We start from the raw sequence: 15,412 nt of genomic DNA on the forward strand, positions 1-15,412 counted from the left end.
ATTTGAGTGATTGGGATAGAAATCTATAAATAAGCAAATATTAGTTGTCTTCCTATATAAGAATTAAGAATTCTTTTTCAATGAAGAAAAATAAGAAAAAATAATTTCTTTAATTGTGACATATGAAATAAAAAGAAATAGCATTGGTCACTTAACTAATATGGGCTATCGCTTAAGAGATCAAGGATTATACATACTAAATCGTTTAAACGATCTTGTTTTTTTATATGGATTATTTCACAACTCCATATTAAGTAACATTAATATTAACTTAAAACGTTTTCGACATCACAAGATTTGGGAGAAAAGAAACAAATTAGGCTTGATCGTTTAAGCGACATTAATTATTAACATATATTAAAGCTATTTATGGAGGATTATTTGACAACTTAATTCCATCAACACATATTAAGATTATTTAAAAAGATTATTACTTTTAATTTAAACCTCGAAAGTTCATAACATCAAAATATAATAGATATAATATGTGACTAACAATCCTATGATATACGGAGAAATATCAAAATACATTAGTATGATGCATTATTAGAAACGTAACATTATGTGATGGAAATAAATTAAGATTTAATATTTCATTGTTTAGTCATCTTACAGGAAGGAGGGCAATTTCCTTTTCTCTTTTAACTTTTTCAAATCAGCATGCGAGATTGAAGCCATCTTACTGAATTTCCAAAAAGAATAAATGACATTTTCCCACCCAAGATTCTAAAAGCCTGTAATTACATGAACTTTTCATAAAGTTGTTTCCCACTAACTTTTTTGGGTCCCATCTTCTTTTCTTTCTTTGACTGACTCTGTCTTTGAAATTATTTTTTTTTACTTATTGATATCATAATATGGCAGCAATAACATAATTTTACTCTCTAAAATTGGAATCCCCGATCTTCAAAAAGGACTATTCTGGGGCATGACCCAGCCTACCTACTTTACAAGAATATTCAAGTTTTATAAAATAATTACTTTTTATTTTCTAAATTATCCTTGACCACTGTTCTCGAACCTTTCACCGAGTTTGGTCAGTAAAATTATTTGGACGCTAAGCATATATATAAAATTTATATATAAATTGTCAAATACAAAATAATTTAACATAAAATGATAAGATAAATTAATATAAAACTAACTTAATGTATATAAAACTAACTTAATGTATATACATAAAATAAAAATGGATAATACAACAATGCAATAAAATATCATATCATTATATTATATATATAAACTTACATGAACAAAGTATAATATGTGGCAGAAACTAGAAATTTAGTTTGAGGAGGGCTAAAAATATTTTTGAAATAAAGAGGGGAAAAATCATATCTATGGGAAGCTTACATGAACAAAGTATAATATGTGGCAGAAACTAGAAATTTATTTGAGGAGGGCTAAAAATATTTTTGAAATAAAGAGGGGGGAAAATATATCTCAATCATGCAGATTGATTTAATAAATGTAATCAATAAGACTTTTTTTTTCTATTGAGGAAATGATATTATTTTCTAGAAGAGATTAAAGAAATAGTTTTGTAGAGCATAAAATCATTTAGGTAATATTTGAGTGAAAGGGATAGAAATATATATACACAAATATTAGTTGTCTTCTTTTTAATGAATTATGAATTCCTTTTCAATAAAGAAAAATAAGAAAAAATAAATTTCTTTAATTGGGATATATGAAATAAAAAGAAATATTTTTGTGAAGATTAACATACAAATTGTAAAATTCTGTAAGAATTATAAATTTTTATTAATGTGATGATAAAGCAAGAAAAATTTCAAATAAATATTAACGTAAATATATATAATATAATATAAATTAATTTTTGTTATTATATGAGAGTTCAAAAATTAATGATCCTTTTATTATTCAAGGGTAATCACATTATTTTGTTCAGGTAATCAATCCACATAAAATTAAAACCCAATCTTATTGTTAATATATATTGCCACTATCTTTCTTTTTTTTTTTTCTAGCAAGTAATAATTCTGGCACCCAAGGCTTAAATCTCACATGCCTTCTGTTCACTCAAGTCAACAAACCATGTAGTACGAAAACATATCTCCTATTCTTTCTATTTCATTTTTTTTTAGATAATGTATTAAATGAAAACAATATAGAATGCCCACGAATAGCTGCAATATTCTATCATAATTTGTTTGCATTGATAATTTATTTGTTATTTAGTTCATATTCCAGAAAAGAAAGCAATTTTCCTTTATCTTTTAACAATTAAACCCATATAATACCAAAAAAACCTAACCCATCAACTTTTTTTTTTTTTAAATTAATTTATTAGTTTACAAACAGTTCCTTCTTCTATAGCAGTTACATTATTTTACTTTTTGTTGTCTTTTTTAGCAAGCAAAAAAATCTGGCAATACCTTCTGTTCACAATTCACAACCAAATAAAAAATGCATAATTATAATAATTATATTCCAAATTAGACATTACAAAATCAATGTATATTACAAATTGTCAATACCTAATATAAGTTTATGGACAGATTTGAGGAGCTATACAAAATTGTTAATTCACACATTAACCTATTTTGATAACTTTCTTGATACAATCATTAACCTAATTTGATAATTCACACATTAACCTACGATACATGAATGATCTTAGTTAACATAATTTGATAATATTATTTTTATAAAAATTAATATTATCCTTAAATTACAATTGCAACCACTATCTGATTGAAAAATTAGAAATTTATTATAACGTGAGAATCAAAATTTCTTTGTGCAGGATTTCAATCATTTGATGGTAATATCAGGCATTAACATGTAAATTTGTAACATATAACATTTTAATAATGTAAACTTGAAATTTCAATATAAAAAATTAAATATTAAACGTTATCCATGTTAATCAAATCCTTTATCTGCACCAAATTTTTTGCAAAAAAACGATTATAAAAAATATCTTATGGAATATTAAATTAAATCAACCGAGTCAATTTTTTATATTTTGCCTTATTTATATTTTTATCTAATTTTTATTTTATTAATATTTTTTAAATTAAGTTTGGGTAATGGGTTGGGTTTGGGGTACCCCGTAGTCCATACCCAGCCCAAATAGAATGGGTTAACATTGGGACAATTCAATCTCACCCCAGTTATCTCGCCCCAATTCTAATTGGGGTGGGTATGGGACACCCCAAATGGGTTGAAAACCGTGGGGTCAACTCATTTACCCACATTACCACCCCCAATCAAAATATGAACTTTCTGCAAAGGTTTGGTATTATAGGAACCATGTACAGAACTGTGCCTTCACAGCTTCTTCAGGTTAATAGTCTCTCTAACTGAGTCTGGAAAATAATACATTCTAATTTATGCAATTCTGAAGAATGTTTTTATATGTTCCTATAATAACTTCAGTATCTCCAAACAGTTATTTTTAACAAACAAGAACTCCCTTACCAAGTAACCCTCCATCTCTACAGGCTAGTTGAAGCTTTGTATCTAAAAGTGACTCCTCAAAGGAATAAATTAAATGGCCAGCATAACACCCAATAATTGAGGAATGCTTTTACAAAATCAACCTGCTAATGATCTCCAAAAGATAATCATCAATGAACATCTTCCCAAAGTGGCATAGTCTTAAATTTCATTGTTCAATAGATCGGCATCAGGCCTAACCTGTTCTAATGCAGAATAAACCTCAATTAAATTATTGTCAGCTAGCAGAAAATAGTTAAAACATAGAGTAAGCCCACTTCCTATTTCAGGCAAAGGAAAAAAAAAAGGACTATTACCTTGTTCATAAACTCATCCAGATCTTCTGTCGTCTCCATTTCTTGAGTTTCTGACTTCTTTTGCCATTTCTTTATTAGTATCTTGAAGAAACTGTGCCATTTTTTTTTTCTTGCATTTAGCCTTCTTTTAGTGCCTCCTACAAATTAAGATTATAATTGAAACAACATTCTCCTGTATAGCTAGCAGTTCAGTAAAAACTTAAATGATACTAACATTTCTATGAATGTAAATCTAGTTCTACTCCTATTGAATGCGCTACATTTCTATGAATGTAAATCTAGTTCTACACCTATAGAATGTGCTCAACATTCAAGCTACGCCAGTCAATGAACAAGACTCTGACAAATGTAAACACATCATTAACATTTAAGAGCTACAACTGCTAGGAAGACTCAGGATGAACACGGCTTAAGCAGAAATGGTAATTCCAACTATTCCTCTTGTTTCATCTTGTCATGGAAGTTTGACGGCAATAAGTTTGAAACAATTTGAGGATATACTGATAGCAAGAACTCCATTAAAGGAACTATAATAAAAACTGCAAATGGTAACCATAAACATATCCTCACATTAGCCCAAGGTAATTTTATACTCAACCAATAACAATGCATAGTAGACTTGGATTCTCTGTCTAATGGCGGATTTTCATAGCCCGAAATTCCTATTAAACGTCCATCGTACCTAATGTTGGCAAGCATATATAATATTATTTAAGTTGGAATATTAAATTGCTCACTTCTTATGAATACCTAGAGTCCCAATCATATATAACTACAATCCGAGAAAATGGAAGTACATCCAAAAGGTTCACAAGGTAATGCTGATGGGAGTTGTATATATTATGAATCAAAAGTTGAAAGCTAAGTTAAGCAAATCTTTTGCACAAATGAATGCATTATAATAAATTATCTTATTGATTACTGCTTCCCTATGATGGTTTTTTCTATTTTCACGTATCCTAATGGTCATAACAAAACATATATACTAGCCTAGACAACAAAAAGAAAAAAGAACTGCACAGGAGTTGATATGCGATAAACAAAAAATGGAGAAGAAAAAAAGCTTGAAACAAAATGTTTTTTTCCATTGCTCACCATCTTTAGTTGGCCTTTGAGATAGATGGCTGTCAAGATATGAAACCTTTGAATCTTCATTGGCAGCCGGTTCGAAAATCTCCCAGAAGTAGAGGGTCTCTTCACTCTGCCCCAGCTGATACCAAAGTTAGTCCATACGGTTCCATGAAACATTGGTTTAGGAAATCAGCTACATTTATGTAAGAATACAAGATACTGGGTTCTAAACTAATGTTTGACAGATAGTCAAACCTAAGAAAGCCCAAGAACTCAAATTGCCTTAAATATGGTCAAAGCCAAACACTTCATCATTATAGATGGGCAATAAAAATGCTATCATAGATGGAAATGTCACTTAGAAGGACACAAATAAGTTGTAATTTCTAATAAAAACTCATAAGAAAGAGTGAATTATTTCAATTGCCTGTTCTCCAGTATCATTGCTGATGCAGGTTCCCATTGTGAATTCCATATCTTAATACATCCATCTTCTGTGCTTCCTCCGGGGCAAGAACATTAGATCGATCAGGGATCCATGCAAGGGCCTTGACTGCATCACAATATACAACAAACCAGTAAAAGAATTTGGTTGAACTCAATTTAGAAGGCTCCCATTCGTATTCAAACAAATAACTATATTATCTTAATATTGATACGTATTATTATTCTCATTAGAAAATATCATTCAGCTTCTTAACTTACCGAATATTTATTGAATATCAAAGAATATGACAGAGAAAATGATAGATATATTTAAGCTAGAAATTGAAATTCGGACTTACCAATATATTCACAAAATGAAAGTACAAGATATGGGTGTTTCCCTTTTCATAAGAATTTGAATTCCGTAGATTGTCATTCATCTTCATCATAAAGGCAATCACTTCCACTATGTCCTACCCATCACTGTCTTCATCCGAATCAGAAATAATAATAATAGGAGAACCGACAGAATCTTGAGGGAATTCATTTACATCCAAAGGAGTAAAGGGCTGTAATTTGACAAAATCTCCATCATTGTCTTCATCAGAATCGGAAATCAAAATAACAGGTGATGCAACAGAAACTTGAGGGAATTCATCCGAATCCAAAGGAGTAAAAGGATATGATCTGACAAAATCTTGAGGGAATTTATTTAAACCTAAAAGAGTAAAGCTATTGTATTCATTTGTACTTGGATAGAACTCTTCTCCTTCTTCCAGATGCACCCCAGACCTTTTCACATCGAATTGCATACTAAAACATCAAAAGCATATCAAAATGATGATCAAACAATTAATATTTTAGGAAAAGGTAAACCTATTTTATTCGATTTAAGAAAACTTTACAGCCAATTATATGTACATCAAAACGTGCTTACTTCATCACACATATATAATATTATAGAAAAAGGTAAACCTATTTTATTCGATTTAGGAATTAGGATAATTACTTTACGGTCAATCATATTTTAAAGAAAGCAACTAAGAAACAATTGCATGTACATCAAACGATTCTCCCTACACTCAAAATTTCAAAACTTTAACATATAATAAGAACTGATATAATCAAATCCACTCTCTAGTCTCTAGATGGGTATATTTTGATGATTATCTTTTTGCAAAATTTACATTAAAACTTAAACTTTGAGATTATTAATTTAGAAACAAAAGATTAATCTTCAATTGAACTTCATTAAAAATTTGCATTTGACTCAATATGAAACACAAATTTCCTAAGTCATATGAGCATATATAAATAATATTTGAGAGCAGAAGAAACTATTTCAGAAATGAGTCATAAGCATGAAAGACATAACAAAATAGTGTAGAGATGGAGAGAGCATATATGCAGTTAATGATCAAATTATGCTCTCTATATAGAGCCAATCATATTTTAAATATGCAACTAAGAAAAGATTACATTTACATTAAATCATTTTAGACGATTTGGAATATATAATACTGTAGAACTGAATCAATTATATGATTATGATTTACCGAATTACTTTATTCTCATATTTATAGGTTGATTATAAAGATTCTTCTAAAACACTCAAAATTTCAAAACTTTAAATTATAAAAAGAATTAATATAATCAAAATCCATCTTCTAGTCTCTAGATGTTTAGATGGTCATTTAGTATTCCTTTGTAAAAATATATATTTTTTCAATTTTGTTAACTTTAGCACCAGACTAAATTTTTTTTATTTCATATTTTTATAAAATTAAAATAACTCTTATATAAATTTACTATTTCTTTGTAAAAACAATATATTTTATTTTTTTATTTTGTTAATAAAATATAATTAGTTAATTTCTTTGTTAGATTAAAGAAATTTTGATATTTAATATCTAACACTAATTTGGAGAATAAATAAATAAATAAACTCTAGTGACCCTAGTGCTAGAGTCACTTTAATGCTAGAGTTGCTAGAGTAAAGGCATAAAAGTTGTAGAGGGATAAAAATAGAACAAAAGTAGATGAAAGGCCTTATCTAATAAAACAATTAAAAAATGTCAAATGGTCACTTGTCAAAAGTAGAAGGGTATTTTAAGTAGTTTTCGCATATAAAATCATTTATCCGAAGACAGTTTAAAAAAAAAAAAAGAAAAAAAAAAACTTGTTTTATATTTTATCGTACTTGAATTTGTTATAAAGTTGTTTAAAAAATCTTTTAAAATAAAATATGCATGTCTATATATCGAGTTTAAAGAAAAGGAGCTCATGTAGTCACTAATACTAGCAAGGGTTAATCCCATTAAAACCCCTCAAACTCAAGAAATTTCCTTAGGCCCCACAATTATCGGAAACTACCAAATAGACTCTATACCGTTAGATATTAACGTGAAAGTGGAGGGGGTGGTCATTTTTCATATCAAAACAATTTAAAAATCTAATTTACCAAGGATTCTAATTTCTAACATAGTTTAAGTTGATTATTTTCAAAGTTGATGAAGAAGTAAATTTAAAGCTATGACAATCTTAAATTAGACGTAAATAATGAAATTTGAAACCAGAAGAAAATCATTCAGAAATTAGTCATAAAGCATGCAAATAGTGTAGAGATGAAAATACTTAATTATGTGACTCATGTAAAGATGCAGGCATATATGTTATTTAATTACCTTGAGCTGGATTCCCCTTTAAAGAAATTTGAAGATTTCAATCCTTTGGAGTGTGCTTCCTCTTCGTCAATGATGGAACATTTGGATCTTTTCAGAGCTTCCCCAATCTCTTGAGCGAACAATAAACGGACCCCACACTTCTTTATTAAATATTTTGGACTGGAGAAACGTATGATGGCCTCCGTATTGCAGTTGAATTCACGAAATTTAGATGTACTGAAATAATACCCCACGAATACGCGATATGACCGTCCAGAGCGTATAGACCCCATTACGGTATTATCAAATTGCTCATAGGGCTGTGAAAAAAAAACTGATAACCGAACCGAACACGATAATCAAACCGAACCAAATCTGAATTTTTGGATATCCGAAAATTCGAATCAGTTTTGGATAGTTTTTAGAAGGTATCCGTATTTTCGGTTCGGGTATCGGTTTTTAATTTTAGAAAACCCGGTACCCGGTATCCGGTTTTTATTTAAAAAAAAAAAAAAAAAAAAACAAATTAACAAAAGAGACTAAGAGTGAAAGACGTCACGAGTCGTCTGTGCAAGAAAAAATCCCCAAATGCCAAATCTGAAAATTTCAGATGCCCTAAAACTAAAACCCGTCAGGCCGTCACTCTCCACTCTCCACTGTGTAAACTTCCAGTCTCACTGTCTCAATCTTCCACTCTTCGTCACTCGTCAGTTGACTCAGTTCGTCTCTTCACTCTCTTCCATTCCAGTACTCAAGTCCTGCAGCTTTGCTTCCCACCAGACTACCATATAGCCGTTTCTTTCACTAATCCGGTCACCGACTGTCGCTGCCAAGTGCCACCAGCATAGTCTCCTACTTGAAGCTGCTGTCGACCTACAAGTTTCTAACCAGGTAAAATTCTGCATTTTTTTTCTCTTTATTATTCATTTCTTTAATATTTTTTCGCTTTTAATTTCATTCATTCAATAAACATCTAGCTACATTTCTTGTCAGGATCTGTCACCGACTACCACCAGTAGCCACCACCAAGCCGACCTGCAACTAATAAGTTCTGCAACTATTCAGAACTTAAAGTTAGAGAGAGAGTAAATTAATTTTTGTTACTGTTAATCTGATGTTATTTTATATTTACAGTAGTTTGTTTTTTTAAACTTAACGTAATTTCTTTAACTTGTGTTATGGTAATTAACTGGAAGTATCTGAAGTATATCCTGAAAACTTAGAAACAAATTTGATGGAAAAGATTCAGCATACAAAGCAACAAATATCTATACTGTAGTGTTCTTTTTCTTTTCTCCTTTGTTCATACACAAAAGTGTCCAGAAAATTTAGCTTTATTAAAGCACTTTCACTCTCTTTTAGTTCTTCGGCTTGAATATATCATATAACTTGAGTCTCTCAAAACTATTGTAGGTATACCTCTTAGTTTGGCAGAAATTTTTTCTAGTTTATCAACTGTGGGAGAATAACTTGTTTACGACAATCGTAAATGACAAGGCTAGCCTTAAAAAACAATAAACGATCACTGAAGTAAGGTATGATAATAAGTTGTACATTTCTATACTTTGTAATATATTTAACTAATGATACTAAGTTGTGGGGCAAATCACAGATTTTGACATCAATCATAATTCATAAAACCCATGTAAATATGTATTTTCTCATAAATTAATTACATATTTGAAGCCGAAATTATCCAGTTGAGTTGGTCGACAATGAAACAAATTATCTAGGTTTATTATTGTAAGAAAAGCTTTTTAAGCATAAAAATTAACACACATGAATTTTTGGTGTTATTTTGAGGCTTGTAGGATTTTAAATAAATTTTTACGGCTTTTTGAGATTCTTCATTGTAGTTTGTGACTTTTGGAGCTTAATTAAATTGTTAAAATTTCAATCTATTCTTACATGTTAAAACCTTTTTCTTTTTGGTTAATTAATATTTGAAATCTTTTTAAAAATTTTGTAACCAAACAATATAAAAAATTCGGGTACCAAAATCGGATACCCGGTTTTTGACCCGAATTTTCGGGTACCCGCAAAACCGGGTAGTTTAAAACCGGTTCGGTTAGCGGGTATATTTTTTGAGGTACCCGAATTTTCGGGTATCCGGTTTTTGGCCAAATTCGGAGCGGGTACCTAGTTTTGCACAGCCCTAATTGCTCATACTCAAATCTACGATTTCGGACTTTTAGAAGCAACTCAAACTGAACTCTACCCCCCGCAAAAATGAAACCATTTTCTTCTCTGATAATGGCACAACAGACAAAACCGATAAGCTTATGATTGAACGATCCATGTGGTAGCTCTATCTCAGATCCATTGCTTTGAATGTCAAACCACTCTGGAATTTCACTTCCAGGGAAAACCATACATGATGTACTGAAATATGAATTCTGCACAATAAAATTTGTCACTTCTAAAATTATTAATTTAATATCGTGCTTTTATTTTATATAAAAGAAGAGGAAATTAAAATCATATGGGATTGAGATAGACTGAAAAAAACAACCGTACAGTTCCAGCTGAGTACTTTTTCAACAGATCATCATTCAAAGTCTTTCCACCAGCATTCCAATCTAGATTGAAGCAATTGACGAAGCTATGTGTCCCTGTGCAAAATCCATCACTCGGAATTTTCCAACCAGATAATGCTTTCAGCAACTTGCAACCATCTGCCTCTACTTCTTGTATACTAAATGGAAGCATTGGTAAAGATTGAAGCCTATTACAAAACCGTACACTAAGTTGAAATAAAGCAGAAAGGTTAATGATGCTTGTTGGTACACCCTCAAAATTGTTTCCGTCTAATTTTAAATCTGTGAGGGAGGACAAGTCGCCAAGATTATTGGGTAACTCTGTAAGACTGCAGTAATTTAAATTTAATCTCCTTAGAAATAGAAGATCTGGAAAAATAGGCGATAGAGAACACACCAGCTCTTGACTCTTACATCCCACAAAAGATAAATCATGAAGATTCTTCAAACGTCCCATAGATGATGGTACTTCTCTTATAGTAATTCCATTAGCTTCTAGCACTTCCAAACTTTCTAAATCTCCTATGTCTTCGGGCAATCTATCAAGCTTCAAACAACCAGAGATATAGAGATGTTTAAGAGACTTCAATTTACAAATGCCATCTGGAAGACTCTCAAAGCTTGAACAATTTCTAAGATCCAATATTACTAGACTGGATACATTCTCAATTGATGAAGGCAGTTCTTTTATCGCAGTTCCATCTAAATATAACCCTACTATATTGCGTGGGATCCCTAGAACAAACTTTAGGTTTGAAAAACCAGAGAGATTAAGTTGTCTAAGGGAATGCAAATTACAAACGCTGCTTGGAAGACTTTCAAGCCTTGAACAACCCTGAAGATTCAATTGAACTAGTCTCGAGGGACTTTCGATCGAAGAAGATAATGCTTTTATTGCAGTTCCATCTAAACACAATCGTTCCATATTACATGAGATCCTTGGAGCTGCGTTGAGACTAGAGCAGCCAGAGAGAACAACATCTCTTAAAGACTTAGATTGAATGCCAATTGGGAGACTGATAAGGCTTTTGCAATTTCTTAGATTCAAATTAACAAGTTTATTGAGATTTTGAGATGGAGCAATGACCTCCAACAACCTTGTACAACCTTCTAGAATCAAGCACTCTAGATTTTGAGCCTTTGAGAGGTCTGGGACTTTAAGTAGATGTTTTGAGTAACTTAGGTCAATATATTTTATATTAGCAAGATCCTATAAAAAAAAATATATGAGAAGGACAAATTAGAAAATCTAATATTTAAAATTTATAAAAGAAAATTGTCATATGAAATCAACACATACCTTGATACCAGACCATAGTTGTTCAAGATTGTTTCTACGCATCATAAGTACAACAAGGTTCTGAGGATCAAATTTCAAAGGCAACGATGTCAAAGGGTAAGAATCCCAAAAGAAGCATCTCAACTCTGTGAAATCAAATTGGAGGCCTTCAAAACCATGCACATTACCATTGCTGCTTGTATATTTTACTATCAAGTATCTTAGATAATCCATCTCTGAGAAAGCATGAGGATTTAAGTGCATCTCTCTCATTGTAGATATATTAAAGCAAAGGCCTCGTATTTTATCAGTTCCCTACAATCAAAATCAAATGATAAGTTAACAACACAATTACATAAAAATATATATATAGCTTGCAAACCTACCACCCAAGCCTTTTACCATGTGAACTAATGTATAAAGAAATATTAAGGAGTGGTGTTATTTAAGCCCCACCAAATCTCTTTCTAAGCCCCAATTTAAATAAGATTAATTAAAAAACTTAGGTTTTATAAATTCTATCTAATTATTTCAAAAATACCAATTTTGTAATCTCTTATGTTCAGTTTTATTTAACTCTGACTCTTCAAACTATTTTTAATCTCATCTTCTGATTTTATGAATTAAAGAAAAAACAAAAAAATTCATCGGAATAAGAAAGATAACTGGTAAGACAAATCAAAATTCCTTGTTTGCAAACAAAGATCACTCTGCTTTGGCCTGCCTTTGGCTGTATACTAATTCCTTATAGATGTATCATAAAATTTGATCGAGCAAAAGGAAGACGGGTATTAAAACAGTACTATGAGAATTGATAATAAGAACACTCGTCCTAATATGTGCAGAGAAGCTACTGACGTCAAAAATTTCTTTTACAATGCCTTTTTCCCATAATTTTTGTTTTCTCAATAAAGAAAGAAACGTAAGACTTCTAACAATAGTTCAAATATATACCTCCCAGTCCCAATCTCAATGCCACATGAACATGTATAAGGAAATATTAAAATTAAAATCTCCTAGATATTATCTTTCTAGATTTCGCAAATGATAAAAAAAATAGAAACTGAAAGCTTACTTTTTCTGTATTTACCTTATTCTTTTTTAGTACACTGTAGACATCATTATCATGCCACAATCGACTACGTTGGCCCGGTATGTTTACGGATTCTTGCCGAACAATTTCCTTGCCCATTTCTTGAAGCAAATCATGGACTTTTATCGTTTTGTATGAAATAGTTATGAGCGCCTTATCAATGAGTACTTTTAGTCAATACTTGAAGAGAATTTACGAACTAGATGTTCATCCCATCCATTAAAGAAGCATGCAACATCTAGGAATAAACCCTGCTCTTCAACATCTAATCCGTCATAACTTATCTTTAACACCGATTGGATATCTTGGTGTGGACAATTTTTCAATTTTTCCAATGTACTTTCCCATTCATGTTTTCTCCTATCATGTAGGAAACAACCTAAGACTTTAAGAGCTAACGGCGCACCTTTAGAATAACTTATTACTCTATTTGATAGCGCCATATACTCTTCATTGATATGATGGTCTTGTTTGAAGGCATGTTGGCCAAAAAGGCGAAAAGATTCATCACCATATAATCCTTTGACCTCATATATGGCAACATTATCCACTCTACAATTTACAAGCACTTGTTTATCTCTCGTTGTTATAATTATTTGACTTCCCGAACCCAAGTTTTCAAAGTCTCCAATTAATTCATCTATTTGATTTAAATGTGTTACATCATCAAAAACAAGGAGAACCTTTTTCATTCGAAGCCTTTCTATTGTGGAAGCATCCCTTATATTGTGGTGTCCATACCCTAATATTTTAGAAAGAAATTTTTCTTGCAATTGAATTAGTCCACGTTTCTCTGATTCTTCCCGAACATTTTGAATGAAATAAGAACCTTCAAATTGATTTGAGATTTCACGGAAGACTGCATTTGCCAGAGTTGTCTTGCCTATTCCACCCATACCCCAAATGCCTACCTTGCATACGTCTTTTGGCCCATAAGACAATAAAATTTTAATTTCTTGAATCTTCATTGCAATTCCAACCAATTTCTTGTTATCACTAGAAGACATAATATTCAATCTCTTCAAAATATCTTCAACAATTTTCTCTATAAGTTTTGATTCAGGCCTAAAATTTAAACAAAAAGTAAAAAGAAAACAATAAGCGTGAATTTAAAAGTTAGAGAAATAAAGACAAAGTCAAGTGCCAATTACCCACTTTTGTCCATCCTTGAAAATAAAAAATTTTGGGCTTGATTACAATTAAATTTATTTGATTACACAATCCAAACCTTTTTATATATATCATATAATAATAATTAAAGTCCATATTTTACAGTTACAACTATATAAGTACCCATTTGGTTGGAACTCTTCAAGAAGAGCTTATGGCATATAAAGCTTATGCAATAAACCTAAATACAACTTTTTGTCAAAAAATTATTGGTTGTTTGGTTATCAATTAACTGTAGTGACAGAGCTAGAAATTCAAGTGAGAGAGGGCGAAATTCATAAATGATATAATTTAAAATTTTCAACATAGTGATAAAATTTTTATTATCTATCTAATTCCATATCTCAAAGCTCAGTACAATAAAAATTGATGTTTAAAAATAACGACTGTCTACTAATGAATTTACGATATTGCCCCATGAAAAGATTAGTTAATCATTTGATATCAAACGATTTCCAATTTAGGAACTTTATTTAAGCTATTTTGTTATGTCTTCATCATATATACATATATATGTGTGTGTGAAAAATAAAAAAATAAAAGCCAAATAGTAGTTGTATATGCACGTAGAAGAGCTGAATTTCATTGAGAAAATAATATCAAGCGAAAGCAGTCACCTGACGACATTGGAATCAAAGCCAGATAGATTGGCCGCATCCGTCAAAGCACTCCTCCATCTCTGCAACATCTCTTCCCTCTGCCGGTACCGTACTTCATGGTTAGCAAATGCATCTCCATAACTCCCACTTTGCTTCCTTACATCTGATGGATTTACATGATAGAAAACTGGAATCACAATCTGATCATGCATCATCCTGCAATCCATGATCTTCACGAGTTCTTCGAGAACCATCGAGAAGAAGCATAGTCTTTAGAGAAAATGACAATTGAAATCTTAGATCCTTCAATTGCCTTCAAAAGAGAGGGTGAAATCTCATCTCCTCTTCTAAGTTCATCATCGATGAAAGTTTTAATCTTTTTCTGGCACAAAGCTGCATTGAGGTGGCTGGTAAAACCGTTGCGAGTATCTTCACCTCTGAAACTAAGAAAAACATGGTACTTTTCTTGAGTAGGAGAAGACGAAGAAGAAGCCATCGGACTTGGGTTGAAGCAATCAGTGTTTGGAGATTTGGGAAATGTTCACTGGCGTTACAGAGACTTTAGAATGGTAAAGTAATTGGTGTTGACTTCAGTGGATGTTCTATAAGCGTGTTAGAGAAGGAAAGAGAATGGCCGTCCACCTTTCTTTCTTGGGATTCAAACTTGTTTAATTTTCTTTCAATTTAGAATTTTAATACTATGAAGTGGGGTATTGATTGTGTCTTATCTTTTTCTATTTCTGCGTTTGCTTTTTAGTATTGAAATAAGTAATATCCTTTATTAAACAAGGA

The 15,412-nt window shown here is 31.1% G+C and overlaps 1 protein-coding gene and 1 pseudogene across 1 annotated transcript; both read right to left on the reverse strand.

Moving 5' to 3' along the window:
• Window positions 1-10,420: 10,420 nt before the first annotated feature.
• LOC116143065 (disease resistance protein RPP2B-like) lies at window positions 10,421-14,016 on the reverse strand. Its single transcript, XM_031428484.1, has 5 exons — window positions 14,003-14,016; window positions 13,102-13,916; window positions 12,849-13,024; window positions 11,780-12,073; window positions 10,421-11,689 (listed from the first exon to the last, which is right to left on the reverse strand). The coding sequence occupies exons 1-5, from the start codon at window positions 14,014-14,016 to the stop codon at window positions 10,421-10,423; spliced, it is 2,568 nt and encodes an 855-aa protein (XP_031284344.1).
• A 618-nt stretch (window positions 14,017-14,634) lies between these two features.
• On the reverse strand, window positions 14,635-15,218 carry LOC116143066 (annotated as a pseudogene).
• Between the last annotated feature and the right edge of the window lie 194 nt (window positions 15,219-15,412).

Source organism: Pistacia vera, unplaced genomic scaffold (assembly GCF_008641045.1).
Source record: "Pistacia vera cultivar Batoury unplaced genomic scaffold, PisVer_v2 Contig425, whole genome shotgun sequence".
Lineage (NCBI taxonomy): Eukaryota > Viridiplantae > Streptophyta > Magnoliopsida > Sapindales > Anacardiaceae > Pistacia > Pistacia vera.

Bases quoted from the DNA above. Each gene is read 5' to 3' on its own strand.
- LOC116143065 (XM_031428484.1), bottom strand. The intron at 12,074-12,848 runs GTAAATACAGAA...TTTTGATTGTAG, and splicing joins GTGTACTAAAAAAGAATAAG to GGAACTGATAAAATACGAGG. The intron at 11,690-11,779 runs GTATGTGTTGAT...TTTTTTTTATAG, and splicing joins AACTATGGTCTGGTATCAAG to GATCTTGCTAATATAAAATA.